The 17,955-nt window shown below is 34.0% G+C and overlaps 1 protein-coding gene across 2 annotated transcripts in view; it reads right to left on the reverse strand.

Annotated features, from left to right (window-relative positions):
* LOC145259668 (cytochrome c oxidase assembly protein ctaG-like) overlaps positions 1-17,955 on the reverse strand; it is a 357,953-nt gene that overhangs the window by 96,540 nt on the left and 243,458 nt on the right. The window contains exon 7 of one of the 2 annotated variants that reach the window (XM_080117327.1): positions 8,494-8,538. The exons of the other annotated variant lie outside the window; for it this stretch is intronic. Coding sequence (XP_079973453.1) covers positions 8,535-8,538 — 4 coding nt within the window. The 3' untranslated portion in view covers positions 8,494-8,534. The remainder of the gene's footprint in view (positions 1-8,493; positions 8,539-17,955) is intronic. 2 annotated transcript variants of the gene reach the window in all.

The raw sequence follows: 17,955 nt of genomic DNA on the forward strand, positions 1-17,955 counted from the left end.
ACAAACTTTTTTTGTAAACAAAATAAAATACTATGAATTTTCTTCATTGAAGCATTTCCGTTTCGGTTAATTTGGCGTTTTGTATTACCTATTACTACAGCATTACATTATTTTCTTTACATTAGAAAATATAAAACTGTAAAGAGAAATATGTTTTGTTTTTTTTTGTTGTATATTTGTAGATTATTACACTTTGTGCACCCCCCCCATTTTTCTTATTTTTAAAAAGATTACGATCATGTATGAATACCATTCATAGTGGGATGAAATGAGGACGCCTCTGTGTAGCTTAATAGCCATAAATATATTTTCATACTATACTTGATACCACACGTCCATCTTGCCTGGGAACTTTTCTACTTTGACCTCTGGCATTAGCCAGCCATTTCTCACCTTCGACTTTACACATCCATCTTCTTCAGCGCGGACTTTGCTTCTCACACCCGACCACATGGAGTTTTTTTCTTTTTCTTCAGATGCAAGCCCGTGCATACTTTCTTAATTTGCATATGTGCTTTTTCGGCTACTGCTGCTAATATTTTTGCAAACCAGCTAATAGCTCCTGCTGATATTTTCACATGCGCTCGTACAAATTCTGTTATATATATATATATCCAAGGAACTCTGCCTTTTGGATTATTTTGGACCATTTGGAATTTACCTATCGGATTGAAATTTTAAATTCTACCGTTTTGGATTTTACCATTTTTGGATTTTTACCCTTCACCGGACTGTCCATTCATGTGAAATCTTTTTATTTTTATTTTTATTTTGCCTCCTGTTCCCCTTACCTCACCCTTTTTTTAACCAAGTAAGATCTGTGACTTACTTGTAGTTTCATTAAATACTTTTATATGCAAAATCCGATCCTGCATTTTGCTAATTCCTGCCCTCTGATGAGAAGGAGAGTATTTCTTCGAAACTCCACGGATTAAGGACTATCCACTTATCTTGTGTTTCCTTTTTTAAAATTAAATATGTTTTTAACTCTTTTTCAAGATGTCTTTTAACATGTTTTATTAATCATTTGTTCATATATATATATATATATATATATATATATATATTCAAAAAATTTCAAGTTTACAAACTGAATGATTCTGTAAACTTAAAATGAATATAAATATGAATACTAATATTATAGGACAATCCTAACCAGTTGACAAAGCTCAATATTCGAGATAGAGCGTTATTATAAGAAAATTTAAATTTAAATTTTGTAAATTAGAATTTACAATTTACTATTTGACAAGAAATAAAAACGTAAAATGTTCCTTATTCCATAGTTTCAAAGAATGGCTCTAATACTTAGAGGAAAGTACTATAATAATATTCATAGGCAAGTTATAATTTTGCTGGTTAGCACATAAATTGAAAACTTCAAAATATGAGAGAAGTCATATTTGCATAAAAGTTGATAATGATGCAGAAGAGCATGCATTCCAAATGATGTCCAAGTTTGATGAAGAAAAAAACTTTAAAATGTGGTGCAATTCAAAGAAGATGGTGATTGGTTAGATGTTGAAATGCAAGTGAAATAATCCAATAGTAATTGTAATAATCCGAGTGGTTGATCAGTAAACATGAGCAAATTGTAGATGCAAAGATTGCTTCTTAATAGTTTGATAAATTTTTTTTCATAGGAAAAGATTCAAAGTAAAAATGTGACTATTGTCCCCACAATGAGAAAAAAACTCGTATACTTCCATTGGTCAAGAAATTTGGCTGATGGAAATATATAAGTTTACCTTTTTTTTCTCTCATGTCGTGAGGCCAATAGTATCTGCTCATGTTTATAACATAGTGCTCAATAACAAGTAGTGATGTATTATTATATATATATATATATATTTTACAAATATTATTGGCTACATATGTGCATACATATTTCAGCAGTGATTTCTTTTGAAATCCAGCATCATTAGGTCTGTAGTCTAAACTGGTTTCAAATTCTTATATAAAAAAATAGTCTGAAAAAAGAATACTGCACATTCACATTTTAAACAAGTTAAGATTACATTCTTGATGATGCTGGATTTCAAAAGAAATTAGAGTTGAAACATGTATGCATATATGTAGACAATAATGTTTGCATAACTAAAGAAAATTATACAATATATATATATATATATATTTATTATTTTTTTACTATAATAATTAAATATCTACAGACACTAGTGTTTCATCCTTTCGGGATTCTTCAGTGCAGGGTGTCACGATTACTACCAGTCGAACGATTCGAACCCCGCGACACGAGACATCTCTGGCTCGATTAGCGGAGGCCGTATCCATTCGGCTACTATTAACCGTGTGAAATAGCGTTGAATTTTAAACATTTTAATTTAAATGTTCATTACGTCAGACAGACAGTGATCAAATCGTTATACGATGATCTACGCATAAGAGCTAAATTGACCGACTTTTAATTCAACTGAAAGTGCTCAACGATAAGAAACGAATTTCTTAAAGGGGCTGTCATAATTATTTTTTTACTATAATAATTAAATACCTACAGACACTAGTGTTTCATCCTTTCGGGATTCTTCAGTGCAGGGTGTCACGATTACTACCAGTCGAACGATTCGAACCCCGTGACACGAGACATCTCTGGCTCGATTATATATATTAAGTGATCTAAATAAGAATGCCATCCCCTAAACACAACTTTGAATAATTTCCGTGCTTTCTCGGCAAGGTTAAATGGTATTTTGGGTTTGAAGATGCTATTTAATGCGGTTGGAATAAATTATTACCAAAAACTACCAAAGTTTTTGTTTCATTTATGTGTTTATGTTACTTATGCATAAATGCAACTTTACTTTCAGGAAAAAAGTATCAAAAATCGCATTGATTGCAGTGAGAAGGAAGTGGGGTTAACAAACAGCCAATTACCTTGACCACCCAACACGTATCGCATTTAAGGTGTAAGATAAGAAAAATAGTTTAATAGCAGGTGAAGGAAAAAGAGAAAGAAAAACAAAAATGCTTCATAGAAAAAGCAAGGCAGTCGTCATCAACAAGATGACAAAATAGTAACACGTTCTTATGTCAGCAATGATTTGGCCAATTTAAAGAAATAAGAAAGCTACATTCGCCTTCGTTTTTTTTCTCTGTAAACTTTAAAATTTGGGAGAGAAAAGCTCTCGTCTGTAACTTTCTGTCTGTCTGTCTGTCTGTCTGTCTGTCTCTCTCTCTCTCTCTCTCTCTCTCTCTCTCTCTCTCTCTCTTGTTTTTATCTTCCTCTCTCATACACACAGTTGTTTTGTTTTGTTTTTGTTTTATTTTTGGGGTTTTTTTGGGGGGGGGGGTTCTAGACAATTGAATAAAATTAAACCAAGAAAATTTGTATTAAGGAGAAAATAACATGAATTCTCAACAATACGTGAAAAATGTGATTCATCCGAATTACCCCCTAAAATTGCTTTTTTTTAAATGTCAATATCAATGATAAAAGAAATAATCTTTTATAAAGACCTATGGTAAACAGATTGTCTTTCATGTCAATACCAATCGTAAACAGATTGTCTTTCATGTCAATACCAATCGTAAACAGATTGTCTTTCATGTCAATACCAATCGTAAACAGATTGTCTTTCATGTCAATACCAATGGTAAACAAATTGTCTTTCATGTCAATACCAATGGTAAACAAATTGTCTTTCATGTCAATACCAATGGTAAACAAATTGTCTTTCATGTCAATACCAATGGTAAAATGATTATATTTCATGTCAAGATTAATAGAAGAAAACATTGGACTTCTATTCCAAGATCAATGGTTATAAAATAATTGTCTTTCATGTGAAAATGAATGATAAGATAAATTTCTCTGAGTAAAGATGAAAAAACTTGAAGTATGGAATTATTATAAAGTAGAAGATATACTCGGCGATGCTCGGTATTAAATGTAACGTTAAATTCCTTTAAAAAAATGAAGTTAAAAAAAAACGGAAAGAAACTGAGACGTGCATGCGAGTATATTTTTTCTAAACAGTTTACTTCTTGTAAGTAAAACAAAAGAAAAATACTCGAGCTGAGATCGAAACCAAAACCTAAAGGCAGTGAGTCAAGTACAATAACCATTGGGCCAGCTTGCTATGTCATAAAAAGTGTTTTCAAACATACTTATTCTTAACATAATGTAAACGATTCGTGCATGTGCAGTCGTGAAACAGTTGATAAACAGATATGTTGTGGTTAGCCGTTAGTATAAAAAAATCATGAATTGCAGAGAATCAGGTTCATAGAAGAGGGAAGATGGCTTCTCTCTACACAAGCAAATACCATTCATTCTTCCTTTCTGTTAAGGATTAAATCAAAGCTTTTTCATCGTTCATTATCAATTGTGTTGCAATCCATAAAAAAAAAAAACAGCAGAAAATGTCATATTTAATGGTATACGAAAGGGATTTTGTGCAAGAATGATATGTGGTTACCACAGCAACGCTACAGTGTTTCCCTTTGATCTGGCCAAAAGGTTTTGACTTGCATTAGTCGAACTGCAGGTCATCTTAACCCAAACACAGTTCTGATTTCATACTTTCATGTTGATGTCATTCAATGAAAGAAGGAAGATTCCAGCAGCACCTTGGAGGCCTACTTACTTTTATTTTATGTGCTCTTGCATAGAATGCTGTTGATAATATATGAAATTACATTTATCAGTAACAATATATTGACGACACAAAAAAAAAATCTCAATAAATGTGCTTGAACGTGAACCTGTCCGAAACTGAAATTATATCAAACCTCTATCTTTTGAAAAATTGCTCCGAAAATTTGTATTTTGTATTTCATTATAAAGTTTGGAAATATTTATTATTAATTTGTACTCATTAGGAGTTCTCACAACGGCCATCATCAGACATTACTTAAAGATAATAACCGGTGATGTTTCCTGGAGTCTGAACGACAAAAAATGTCCCCAGATTTCCAGTACTTTCCACTTTTTCGATAACCTTTATAAAAGACATTTTTTATCACAACAGCCACTTACCACTGATCTCTCGCTAGCAACAGCCATTGGTCTACCATGGTATTTGAGTAGCAGCATACCTCTCTAAAATCCCAGTACCCGTTGCACTCATCTAGTGGAGGTTTGGTTAGTGCTTTGTCTTCATTGGTCCTTCCATCCTCCTTGACCCTTCATAACTATTATGTGTGATAGTAGCCGAGGTTGATGCGTTTGGGGGGGGGGTACTGATGAGATTTCTTGCAGTTTCAGTTTCTTTGGGTTCGTGTGGTGAATCATTATTCTACTAAGTTTGATTTTCATAATACTTATATCCTATATATTTTATCTGCACAAAATGCATGTTAAAATATTCCTCAGTTTGGGGATTGAGTTATGTTTGAAAAAATAAACTTATTTTAATTGCTATAATTAGCTGCAATTTGCAATAAACCCATCAAATCACTCATCTCTTACTAAACTTCTATCTATCACCCTCACCCTCTCTTATTGTAGGTTGTTTCATTCTCTCTTCCATACAACCTCTTATTTTGCACAGTATCTCTCTCTCTCTCTCACACATACACACACACACACTCTCTCTCTCTCTCTCTCTCTCTCTCTCTCTCTCTCTCTATGCTTATTAACAGCTAAAGGTAATAAAGAAAGGATGAAATAAAAAGATTGAAATAGTCCATTATTTGGTGGATTATTCGAACTACTGTTCTCATCTTGAGTGCTATTCGCACGACATTTTAGTCAATGCAACCTCTAGCCTTCTTCAGGTGCTTCTGTCAAACTCTGGAATGTTGAACAACTATCAGTTATCTTTCTTGCTAATTATTATTTTTAGGTGATCATTTAAAAATATTTCATATTAGCAGTCATCTGAGCCAAATAAAGTATTTTTTTAAATAAATTGAAATTAAATTGTTATTATATTGCCAATAATATTGTAAAACAATAACAAATGAAAATTGGCTAGTTACAACAAAGTTTGATTTCTCAGCTTAAATGCTATTTGAGTCTAACTTTGAAAATCCGACAAGTTAACTTTATATGTTACGTTCCTTTTATTGGTTTATTTATTTTCATTTATATGGGTTTATTTTTAACAAGTAGGGAGACTCGACGTGATCTGATGATCAATAAATGTTTCACTCTCATATTTTCATTGTCATCGAAATCGGTGAAATCACCCATTTTTTAGTCAAATCGATTGATTACCTGCTCCAGTTGGGAACTCATCGTGATACATCAGGAGAAAGCTTCACAGGCTTACCCACAATGACTAAGTCCACAATACATTGTAGTCTACATTGCACTGTAGAAAACCTAGTTTTAATCTTATAAAATTATTTTTTTTATATATGATGGCTTGAATTAAAGTTTAAAATACAAAAGTCGTGTATCATGGTTCAATTGTACTTTAAACAGAAACATTAATTTCAAGTGCGCCCGTCTCATATCAAAGACACTACTGCTGATTCTATACGCCGAGCTTTTTGTTTGTTTGCCAATAAAACTTCTCAAATGCACTTGTGATCTTAGTGTTAACTTTGGTCAAAATCGCTTGTTTCTTCTTTCATCGGATTTTTTTCGATTATCGATATTTATTGAAGACATTCCCATACAAAACCTATCTAAGAACATTTCCAGATAAATATAGCACATTTATCTGAAATTTGATAAAAATCGGGTGAGCCGTTTCAAAGTCAATAGGGAACGAACTCACACACCCATACAAAGTTTCTTTTATATAATAGTAGAGATATTATCTCTCAATTCTTCTGCCTCACTGTAATAACCAAGATTAAATATAATATTCTGTATGATGTTTTATAATAGTACTAGCAGGCCACCCGGCGTTGCCCAGTCGTAAAATATACAAAATTATTATATTTTAATTACTGCTGCATTCTTATATATATTATAAACAGAAATACCATAGGTGTTAAACGTAATGTTAAATTCCTTTACAAAAAAAATAAGATGAAGAAAAAAAAAACGATAAGCAACTGAGACGTGTATGCAATGCAAATATTATACTTTTTCTAACAGTTCACTTCTTGTAAGTAAAAAAATAATACTTGACCAAAATACAAAGACAATGAGTCAAGTATGGCATTAGGCCAGCTTTACACGTTCTTTAAAAGTTGTTTTCAAACCTACTTATTCTTAACATAAGTAATCTGTCATGTGAATGATTCATGCATGCACATTCATGAAACAGTTGAAAAGCAGATAAAAATTTGATGACCCCCCCCACATACTAATTTGTCACTTTTTACCTCTTAGCAAATGTTTTTTTTCCAGATGAAAACTGATTAAAAAGTTTTCTACGTGTCTGAATACCCCATATATTAATTTCAAGTTTGTAGATCAAAAATTCGTTGAGTATATAGGTTGAGAAGTGTTCTCACGCACATACGTTCTCACTTTTATTGATACGAGGGGCATGCAATAAGTAATGCCCCTGACCAACTTCCAGTTGTCTGATCTAGCTGAAATTTTGCATGTGCAATGATTTATATCTCTACGGGTTATGTGGCAAATTACAGCTCTGAACTAATTGTGGTTTCTGTTTGAATTGACTCAGGTGTAAAATGAAGCCTGTTGAATGTCGAACAGTGATCCGGTTTTTGTATTTGAAAGGACGCACACCACAGGAAACTTTTGATGAAATGAAAGAAACTTATGGGGATAATGCCCCATCATATGACCTTGTAAAACGCTGGCATTGTGAATTCAAACATGGCCGGAAGTCTGTGGAAAAAGCTCCCAGACCTGGTCTCCCCCCCCATTCTGCCATTGATGAGGCATCTATCTATCAATTGAGGCTGCCATTTTCGAAGATCGGTGCATTACTATTCGCCAAATAGTCCAAGATGTCAATATTAGTACAGGGTCTGTGGAAACTATCATTCATGACCATTTGCATATGCATAACGTGTCTGCCAGATGGATTCCCAGGTTGCTCACACCATTCCAGAAGTGAGAACGCGTCGAGTGCTCGAGGATGAATTTGGAGAGGTGCCAAGAAGATGAGTCAAAGTTTTTCAAAAGATTGATTACACAGGATGAAACCTGGGTCCATCACTATGATCCAGAGACCAAAGCCCAGTCAATGCAGTGGAAGCAGTTGGACTCACCACCTCCAAAGAAGGCAAGGGTGCATCCCTCCGTTGGCAAGGTCATGCTCACAGTCTACTGGGACCAGGACGGAGTAGTGATGACAGATTTCCTGGCAAAGGGTACCACAATTACAGGAGCCCATTATGCTTCACTGTTGAGGAAATCGGGGTGTTCTACAAAAACGGTCTCCAGAGCTGCATCAAACGACGGGAGAAATGCATAACTCTGGGTGGTTCCTATGTAAAGAAAGACTAATAACTGTGCCAAGTTTCGTTGCTCTACTGCTATGAGAAGTGGGTCTGGGGCATTACTTATTGCACACCCCTCGTATATAGATAAGGAAAATTCATACAATCCCGTTTACTTTCTTTGAAATAAAAAAATATCAACCAAAAATGGTTACTTACGTTTCATGTTCTCAACATCAACAAAAGGAAATTTGAATTTCTTACCTGGAAAAAAAATTGTTTTAATTTTTTAATTGAAATTAAAAAAATTACAAAGTTTAAAACGAATGCATAGAAAAAAATGATCTGAATATATATTTGGTAGAACTGGTAATTAATAAAAATCTGAAGAGAGTGCTCAATACTATTGCAAAGCAAATATGCGTTTTATTTTTTATTACCGTTTTATCTGTTTGGTTACATATGTTTCGGATGTTGGACCGTGTTTACGATCTAACAGCCTCGTTAGACCTTACAGAAATGGTTGGTTAATATTAGGAAGAATTGTTTTTAGAAGGAATACGAGAAAAAAAAAAGGGGGAGGAAAAGGAGGGGATTGGAGTAGGAGATAATAGGGGGGGAAGGCGGGTAATGACAATATTTCAGTTTTGAAGGTTAAAATATATTAGGTTGTATTGTGTGTGGGGGGATAGCAGATTCAGGTAGGCTTGGGTGGAGATATGTGGATATAGGGAGGGGGAGGGCGAGAGAGAATGGTAAGGAGAAAAGAGAGGGGGTAATGAGAGGAGGGGGGAAATAGGAGTTTCAATTTTGGGGTTTTAAAATTTTGACTACTTTTTTCCTTGTTCGATAAGGTATATTAATTAGATGAGAGGGAGAGAGATAGATGGGAGGAGAGAGAGAGGGAAAGGGTTAGTGTAGCTGTCATGTTTGGCAGTTACAATGTTTCATTTACGGTTTTCGTGGTCGCTGTTCATTTCATAGTGAGTTGTTTTTAAGCAGTTAAGAGTTAATACAGACGTTGATGCCCGCATAAAAACGCATAATACATATACATACATATTACACACCAATATGGAGACATATAGACACACACATATAAAAACAATGCCCATGCAGACGTACATGGACCTACATGCAGACATATACACACATACACGCAACTCTCGTACACATACATATACTCGCATATATATATATATATATATATATATATAGATATAAATACATGCTCACACATATATAAATATATACATACACACACCCATCCATATACATATATGTGGATATACAGATCTCCAGTAAGAAGTAGATGCACACATACACATACACAGACATATACATACAAGTACATGTACATGCATGGGCTCATGCACATGTATGCACAATTACATAAAAATACATATTTATAAAATATAAATATACAGACCTATATAGGCACATATATATACACATATACACAAATATATACATACGCATACCGGCATGTATACATCTATACCAAGTAAATAAAGTAAAGTTAGGATAAATAAATAATAATAATAAATAAATAAGTGAGTACATGGTTTAATTTTGTTAAGTTAGTTAATACTGCGGGGGTTATATAATATATATAAGCATATACAATTATACAAGTATACATATTCATAAAAATATACACATACAGACATATATACATATATACACAGAGATGTGTACATTTATGCTGAGTAAGTAAAGAGTAGATAAATGAATGAATAGATAAAGGATAAATAGATAAGCAGGTATAGATACACAAATATAATCAATCGACGATTGGACTCGCCTTAAATTGTTTGATTCAGGAAAAAGTGAGCTTGCAAAGCCGGTTAAATATTTAAAAATAAAAACAGTTTAATTAAAATACGAATAATATTAGAGTGTTTTACTAAGAGAGTAACTTATTGTTTATTAATTTATTTTATTGCGTACTATTATCCTCATCTTTTTTTAGTTGCCTCACGACGTTTCGGCCGACTATTCCTCTGGCCTTCGTCAGGTTGTAACCGCGACGTGATAGGAACTCTGAATCTCCTAACTGCATTCTCAGCAATTACTGCCATCCATAGTTGTTGTCGTCTCACCATGTTTGGCCAAGTAATTGCTGAGAATGAAGTTAGGAGATTCAGAGTTCCTATCCCGTCGGGGTTACCACCTGACGGAAGCAAGTTGAAGTTATGTTCGAAATGCATGTTGTTGATTTAATCTTTAGGGGTCTGTATTGATTTGCTTTGCTTATTGGATGGGGATTATTTTATAGTTTTTAGGGAAAAAGGGGGGGGTTGAATGGGGTATAAAGGTTAAAAAGTTAACTATTAGGTTCATATACATAGAGGGGGGGGGGGGCTCCTAACATGTTGCTTTGGGCAGTGGCTATGCTTAACTTTATTTTCAGTGTGAAGTGTATTGTGGATATAGGCATACACATACATACAGACACATATATGTATATAAATCCAGGCATAGCTACATCTGTACATATATGCCTACTCATGTGCATATACAAAGATATACATATACATATAGTCACTAGGACAGCAGATGTATGCATACAGATACATGTGTATGCAGACATAGTCACACAAATATATATCCATGCATACATATGACCCATGATCACACATAATCATGCCCGCGTATATAGAGAAATAAACATAAACACAGACAGGGATACATGCATAGGTCCAATCATGCCCGCACATACACATATATGTGAGGATACATGCACGCATATAGACAAGTAAGTAGGTGCATTAAATATAATAATGTTTCTGGCATATCTACAAAAAATACACATATATACATACAGATATCTATACAAGTTGCCACGTATGTACATTCATATAAATGTGGGGTGTTTTAGTCATAATTGATAAGTGGGTTGGGAGTAGTAGGATTCATGGGTAGATGAATGTGTAAAAGGGTAGGGTAATATAAGATATGGTGAGAGTTGAGTAGGGGGGTTGGTTGTGTTGATGCTACAGTAGTTGGGTGTCTGCGGTAGATGGGTGTATTGTGTGTATTATTTAGCAGTTCTAAAGAGGATGTTGTCTAGGGGATGTTTCAGAAAGGTGTATAATTGCTAAGGAGGTGGGATTTGTAGTGCCGGCAATTTATGGTTGTTTCATGTTTTCTATTTAGTAATTTGTCTCTATCTTTAAAACTGAATATATAAAGGGTTTAGTTCAAGCAGAGGAGGCATGGGGAGTCTAAAGATTTACATACGTTAGATTTTTTCAGGATTTCCCACGTAATAGTTGGTGTAAGGTTATTTTGGATTAGATCTAGATATTGGGAGGTTAGTGAGGTTTTGGTAGGGTGGTTGGGGTTTGTAAAGGAGTAATTATGTACTCTAAACCTATCTTTAAAGGATGTGCCTGTCAGGCCAATATAGTATTTTTTGTCGTTTGGGTTTTCTTCAGGTGCAATTGTGTCTTTATAGACTACTTCTGTTTGTAAGCATTGCTGATTAAGTGGGCATTGGCATTTGTTGGTGCAGTTACAATTATTTCTGCTGGTGTTATTTGTGCTTTCATCTTTGTTAAGTATTTTTCTATTGTGTTTCTTGATTATTTGTTCTAGGTTATCAGTGCAGCTGTAGCTAAGTTTAATTGTGTTTTTATTAAATATTTTGTGCAGTGTGTGATTGGGTGGAAAGTAGTAGTTTATTAGTTGAAAGAATTTTTTGCCTAGTTTCGTTTTAACCATTATATTGAAGGGGGGGTTGAACCAAATTATTTTCCTGGTTCTATTTTTCTTGTTTGGGGTATTGGATGGATTAGGTTCAATGTAGTTAAAGGTGGTGTTTGGGTGGCCGCTTTCTTTAAGGGCATTTTCATAAAATGTTTTATGTTTGTTGAACATTTCAAGTTTAGAGGAATTATTACTAAGTCTTTTTTCGATAGATGTAGGCATATTTTTAATGATATGTTTTGGATGGTTTGATAGTGGGTTTATGTAGAGTGGGTAAGTATTGTCTTTAGTGTAAGGTTCATATGAGTTATTTGAGAAGTTGAGAGTTATATCGAGAAAGTTAACAGTTTTTATGTTAGATTTAATGTCCAGTTTTAGACCTATTCTGTTCATTTCTTTAGTTAAGGTTTTTTTTTTCAATTTTTCGCATTTAGGGCCATTTGAATTTTCAACTATGATAAGGCCATCGTCTCTATATAGTCCTATGTTTTTTGTTATCTACAGTTTTTGTGAGATTATATAGAATGAAGAGACCAACTAAGTCGGTTGCTTCTGCTGAATTCAGGGATCCCATTGAGAGGTCAAATGATCCGGGTTGGTTCTTCTTAGTCCATTGGGTGTTTTAGCTGATTAGTACTGTTTTCCTAGATTTTTGGTAATCTCCATTTCGGATGGTTGTAGGTCAGAAAGTAGAGAGGCAAAGTCTAAGACCTCGTCAAACAGTTCTTTTGATATATATATATATATATATATATATATATATATATATATATATATATATATATATATACACACACTGTATATTTCGGCATATAAGACGACCCTTAAAGAAAAAATTATCTTTAAAAAACAATATTTCCTAAGATACCGGGTGTTGCAATCTCTAGCCTTGGCTAAACAAACATGGTTTCGTGATTTAGCAGTCATATTATACAACCGATATATGATAAATTTATGAAAATTTGCTCCAATTTTGTACCGCATCTTATCTGACGGTCGCTTTATAGGCCGAAATATATGGTATATATTTCATTCATTTAAAAAAAAATTGAAGACACGTTGTATAAAACTGAACTCATTCAATCAATTAAATTAAATAAACAAATATTCTCTGCATCATCTGAAAAAAAAAAAAAAAAATTTCCAAAGATAAATCCGTTTGTTTTGTCTTTCACTCTAGATCTAAAATGGAAAACACATATCCATTCTTATTATTTAGATTATTTGGACTATTGTTCTCATCTTGAATGTCATTTTCAAAACGTTTCAATCGAGGTAACCTCCAACCTTTTTCAGGTGTATCTTATTGAACTCGGGAATCTACACAGAATTTTGAATGGAACCTAGAGATTACATCCGCCAAAACGTTGTGCGAATAACAATCAAGATGAGAACACTAATCTGAATAATCCAAATTATTAATCCACATTTTAAAAACCCAGAAATATAATTTTGGGGACTATCAGATGAAATATTTAATACAATTTCAGCCGTATATTATTCCATATAATTGTCTTGCATTCTTTTTAATGGTTGATTTAAGAATATCGTTGCAAAGAGAAATCACCAAAGAGGCGTGGCAAATTAGAATAATCGTAATTTGCAAAGAGGTTCTTCACAAATTCAAATGGAATTAAAGAATTAGAAAAACTCAGAAACTCTGACCCAAAAAAATTCTGCTTGAAGTTTGTCATAATTTGTAAGCACCACTTGAAATGACTCAATGACAAAAATGTCAGACGAATTACATCTAAGTATGAGTAAATAAACAATTTTTTTAGTCACACTTAGACGTAATTAAAGGAGTTTCTTTAATTGCCACCAAGCAAATTAAATTACAACTCATAATTATTATAATTAATTTCAGTGGAATGAATTTTGAAAGTCAGTTTGATAGAGAAAAATAAAAAGTTAAGACACGTTCATAAAAATTAATTGTAAATAGGTAATTGTGATGCTTACGGCATGGCAATGTTATTTTTTTTTTTTAAACCGGTGTTGCCCGGAATGATCTGAAACCAGTTCATTTTTTAGATTTAATTTGCACATTTTTTAAACTCATGAAGAAAAAGAAATAAAATTTTGGTTGTAAGGTAAACGAGACGAGTAGAATATGGACGTTGGGTTTACTTTCAGCAACTTTGTAACTCTCAATTCCCTTATTTTGTCTTTTATTTTTTACTAGCGAGGGTACCCAGCGTTGCCCGGGTGTTTGTAGGTGTGTGTGCTTGGTAAGTAGGATCGAATTCGGAACGTTAAGGCGAAGGTGGAAAAGAAAGTGTAAAAAAACTTGACAACTTACCCACTCACCCACGAAGGGAGAGTAACTAAGCAGAGTTTAATTTTAACGATTAAAAAGTTATATTGGCAGGTGTGCGATTTTAATGATTACACCATAGAAGTCCCGCAGTGAACTTTTACTGCAAGGTAGTTATTTTGGTTTTGTTTCCTGACTTTATTTCGCCAAAATGTTGGAGGAGAGTGTCCATATGAATGGTAATTGTCTGATATAGGAGTTTCCCCCACATTGATCAAATGGCCATTGCTTTCTGGACGTTCCCAGCACGAAGGCTGGGCACTGCACCTTCACTTCAGATCAGTTTCGCTTTTATATGAAAAAGACGAACGAACACGTGAGAAGCCGAAATAGGAAGAATTTTATAAAAGTCGACGTAAATAATTCTAAACGCGATGCATGTTCGCAAATGGTACATATTATGATCTAGGGGGTATATAAAGAGTAACCCACCTGAGAAACTTGGCGAAAAAAGCCTTTCTTGGACATGCAAAAATGTGCATGCCACATTTGCCTTTTATATATATTGACTAGGAGTGGGGGTGTTGCCAGGTCGAAAAACAAATTATGACGGAGTGGTGGGAATTGCGACATGAAGTCGGGCGGTCAGCGTAAAAAAAAAAATTTTTTAAAGTGACTTGAGTGTCATCAGTTGGAAGCAAACCGAAAGCAAAATTTTGTAAGCAGAAACAGAAAAAAAAATGACATGCCAGGCACGAACTTGCATAACTGAAGTTAGTAACTGAACACTCTTATCGATGTGGCCACGATTATGCAGATGCTATAGCATCGCAAATTTAGCTAAAAAAATGAAAGAAGGTATAGACAATTCATGCACGCACAGTTTGCAAATTGCATCAAAATGCAGGTTTTTATCTGACTGCCTCTTCAAAGAAAACAATATTTCTACACGAAATAATAGACAATTTTTTTTCCAATTCTTCGATATTTTTTGTCCGAGAGATTGCTCTTTCTAACGATGTCACATTCATGAGCATACAATGCACATGACAAAAGTTTTTAGCAGACATACAAACACACAGACATTTAAGAATTATATATTAGATAGATATAACATATTCCATGAGCGATGCTCTGACAAAGTGGGAAGAGTTGCTGTTTTCCGGGTGAAGATTTATTCATCTAATACTTATTGTTGGTTGGTTTTTGACCTTGAAGTAGTAGAATCACCAACCTAATAGATCCTGCAACTCTAACCTCTGTCCCATTGCCGAAATGAGGAATTCCTGTGCCTGTTTTACAAGTATTTTAATGGTAAGTACTTGGATGAACTCAAATTACTTGTACCCCTTTGACGTAAATACCCCTGACAAACCAGACAAGCAGCAAAATCCCACTCCTACACTGTAGAGATCCCTAAATGCTGTAAAACCTTCTACTCAAATAGCTTTTTCTCTCAAACTGTTAGACTTTGGAATTCCCTCCCAGGCCTCTGCTTCCCTGACTGTGCTGATATGCAGACCTTCAAATATAATGCGAGCAAACATCTCATCACCCAACTCCCTACAGAATATCCCTGCAAATCTGGTCCAAAATAGTAGCCTCTTATGGCTTAGTGGCACTGTGCCTTGTTTGGGTTGAAAAAACAGTGAAAAAAAAAATATATATATATATATATATTTGTTTTGTCTTGAAACCTTACATAAAGTGGCTTCATGTCTTGTCTGGACCTATTATAACGAAGTACGAGATGTTATTTTATTCCCAATAATATGGGATAACAATTTCCAAATAAAACAAATTAGCTAATCAATAACATGGAATGTGAGGACTAAAGGGAAAAAATAAGAGGAAGTGAGAGTTACGAGGCTGCCATTTTATGCTGTCATCTAGTCTTCACATTCTGTGAGCAATGTTTCCGACAAAAGGAGAAGAATTGCTGTTTTCTAGGTCGGCTATTGTTTTGAGTAGGTCGTGTGTAAATATTTTCAATCCTTTCATAGTATTCATCACCATCAATCAATTGTCAATCTATCCATCTCATTAACTCTTATCTTTAAATGTGGTTAGTAAGTGGCGACTCATTAGTAAAAAATTAAAAGAAGGAGAAAAAGGTACTTTGTGAAATCAGTTGATGTGGTTTCCAGGAAGTTTGAGAAGCTGGTGTTGAATAATGGTAGCCATATTGAATTCTAAATAAAACGCGATGCTATACAATTTCTTATCGTATTTCATTTTCTGTAAGAATTATATTTCAATAATAATTTTTGTGTACTTAATAATAGAGAATTACTTTCTATATTTTCGTATGTTTGTTTGTTTGTTTGTCTCTCCATTCCACTTTTTCTCAGAAACTACTGGACCGATACTGTACAATTTCTTATCATATTTCATTTTCTGTAAGAATTATATTTCAATAATAATGTTTGTGTACTTAATAATAGAGAATTACTTTCTATATTTTCGTATGTTTGTTTGTTTGTTTGTCTCTCCATTCCACTTTTTCTCAGAAACTACTGGACCGATACTGTACAATTTCTTATCATATTTCATTTTCTGTAAGATTTCTATCTATCCCTATAGTCTGGCTGGGGGACACCTCTGCAGAAACTCTCATCAGCTCTCTCCACTACCGTCTGTTCTGTGCTATTGTGATGGTGCTGCTGAGCCTCATGTCCGTCCATTCCTTGATGTTATCCTCCTATCTCTTCTTCTATCCTCCACGCCTTCTTCCTCCCCTGCATTATTGTTTCCATAGGGACTACAAACTTGCTTTATGCGGTTGGTTACTTCCTCATCTGTAATGTGGTCTTTGTAAGAACTACCAAGTATTTTGCGGTCGCACCTCATCTGCTGTAAGAATTATATTTCAGGAATAAATTATGTGCATTTAATAATAAATAATTTACTTTCCAATCATAATGTATAATACATAGACACATATCTATGCGTGCACCTGTCTCCCTAAAAGTGCACATAAAGTCACACTTATGAATGAATGTGTCAGCTTGATACGGATGGTGGGGTGGCGGGCACAAAGTTCCTCTGGGAGTTAGTGAGAAATTATAAAACCATCTTAGAATAGCATTTAATTAGAAACTGCTTTTTTCTGTTGCTGCAAATATTACTCAACCCCACCTTCAGCCTTTAGAAAGGCTCAAAGGAGAGATGGATAAACAAAGAAAGAAAGAAAGAAAGAAAGGGAAAAGGAGAAAAAATTGAAGATATATATATATGAGGGAGAGGGAAGATAAAGAGAAGAGGAGGAAAATATCATCATCATATTCGGCTTAACATCTGTTTTGATGTTGCCATGTGTTGGGACAGAGATATATATAGTAAGAAGGGAGATGTGGCGAGGAGGTAGAGAAAGATAAAAAGACTGAAAGAGAGAAGAGAAAAAGGAATATATAGAGAAAGGTAGAAATAGAAAGAGATACAAAGAAGGAATGAGATAAAGAGAGGGTGGGACGAGAAAGGTAGGGAAAGAAAAAGAAATAGAGCTGGGGAAAAGATAAGAAATAAGAGAAAGTGAGAGAGAGAAGGAGAAAAAGAAGATGAAAATCTTTGTCCAATAAAAAAGAAACTTCAATTGGCTTCTGTCAATATTGGAAGACCAAATTTTTCAACAGATTTTCCACGATTTTTATAACAAAGAAGACAAAGATATCATTGGCTAAAAACAAGATGGCCGAAAGTTATATGTGTAAAAT

Source organism: Euprymna scolopes, chromosome 35, assembly GCF_053919585.1.
Source record: "Euprymna scolopes isolate OS-2025 chromosome 35, ASM5391958v1, whole genome shotgun sequence".
Lineage (NCBI taxonomy): Eukaryota > Metazoa > Mollusca > Cephalopoda > Sepiida > Sepiolidae > Euprymna > Euprymna scolopes.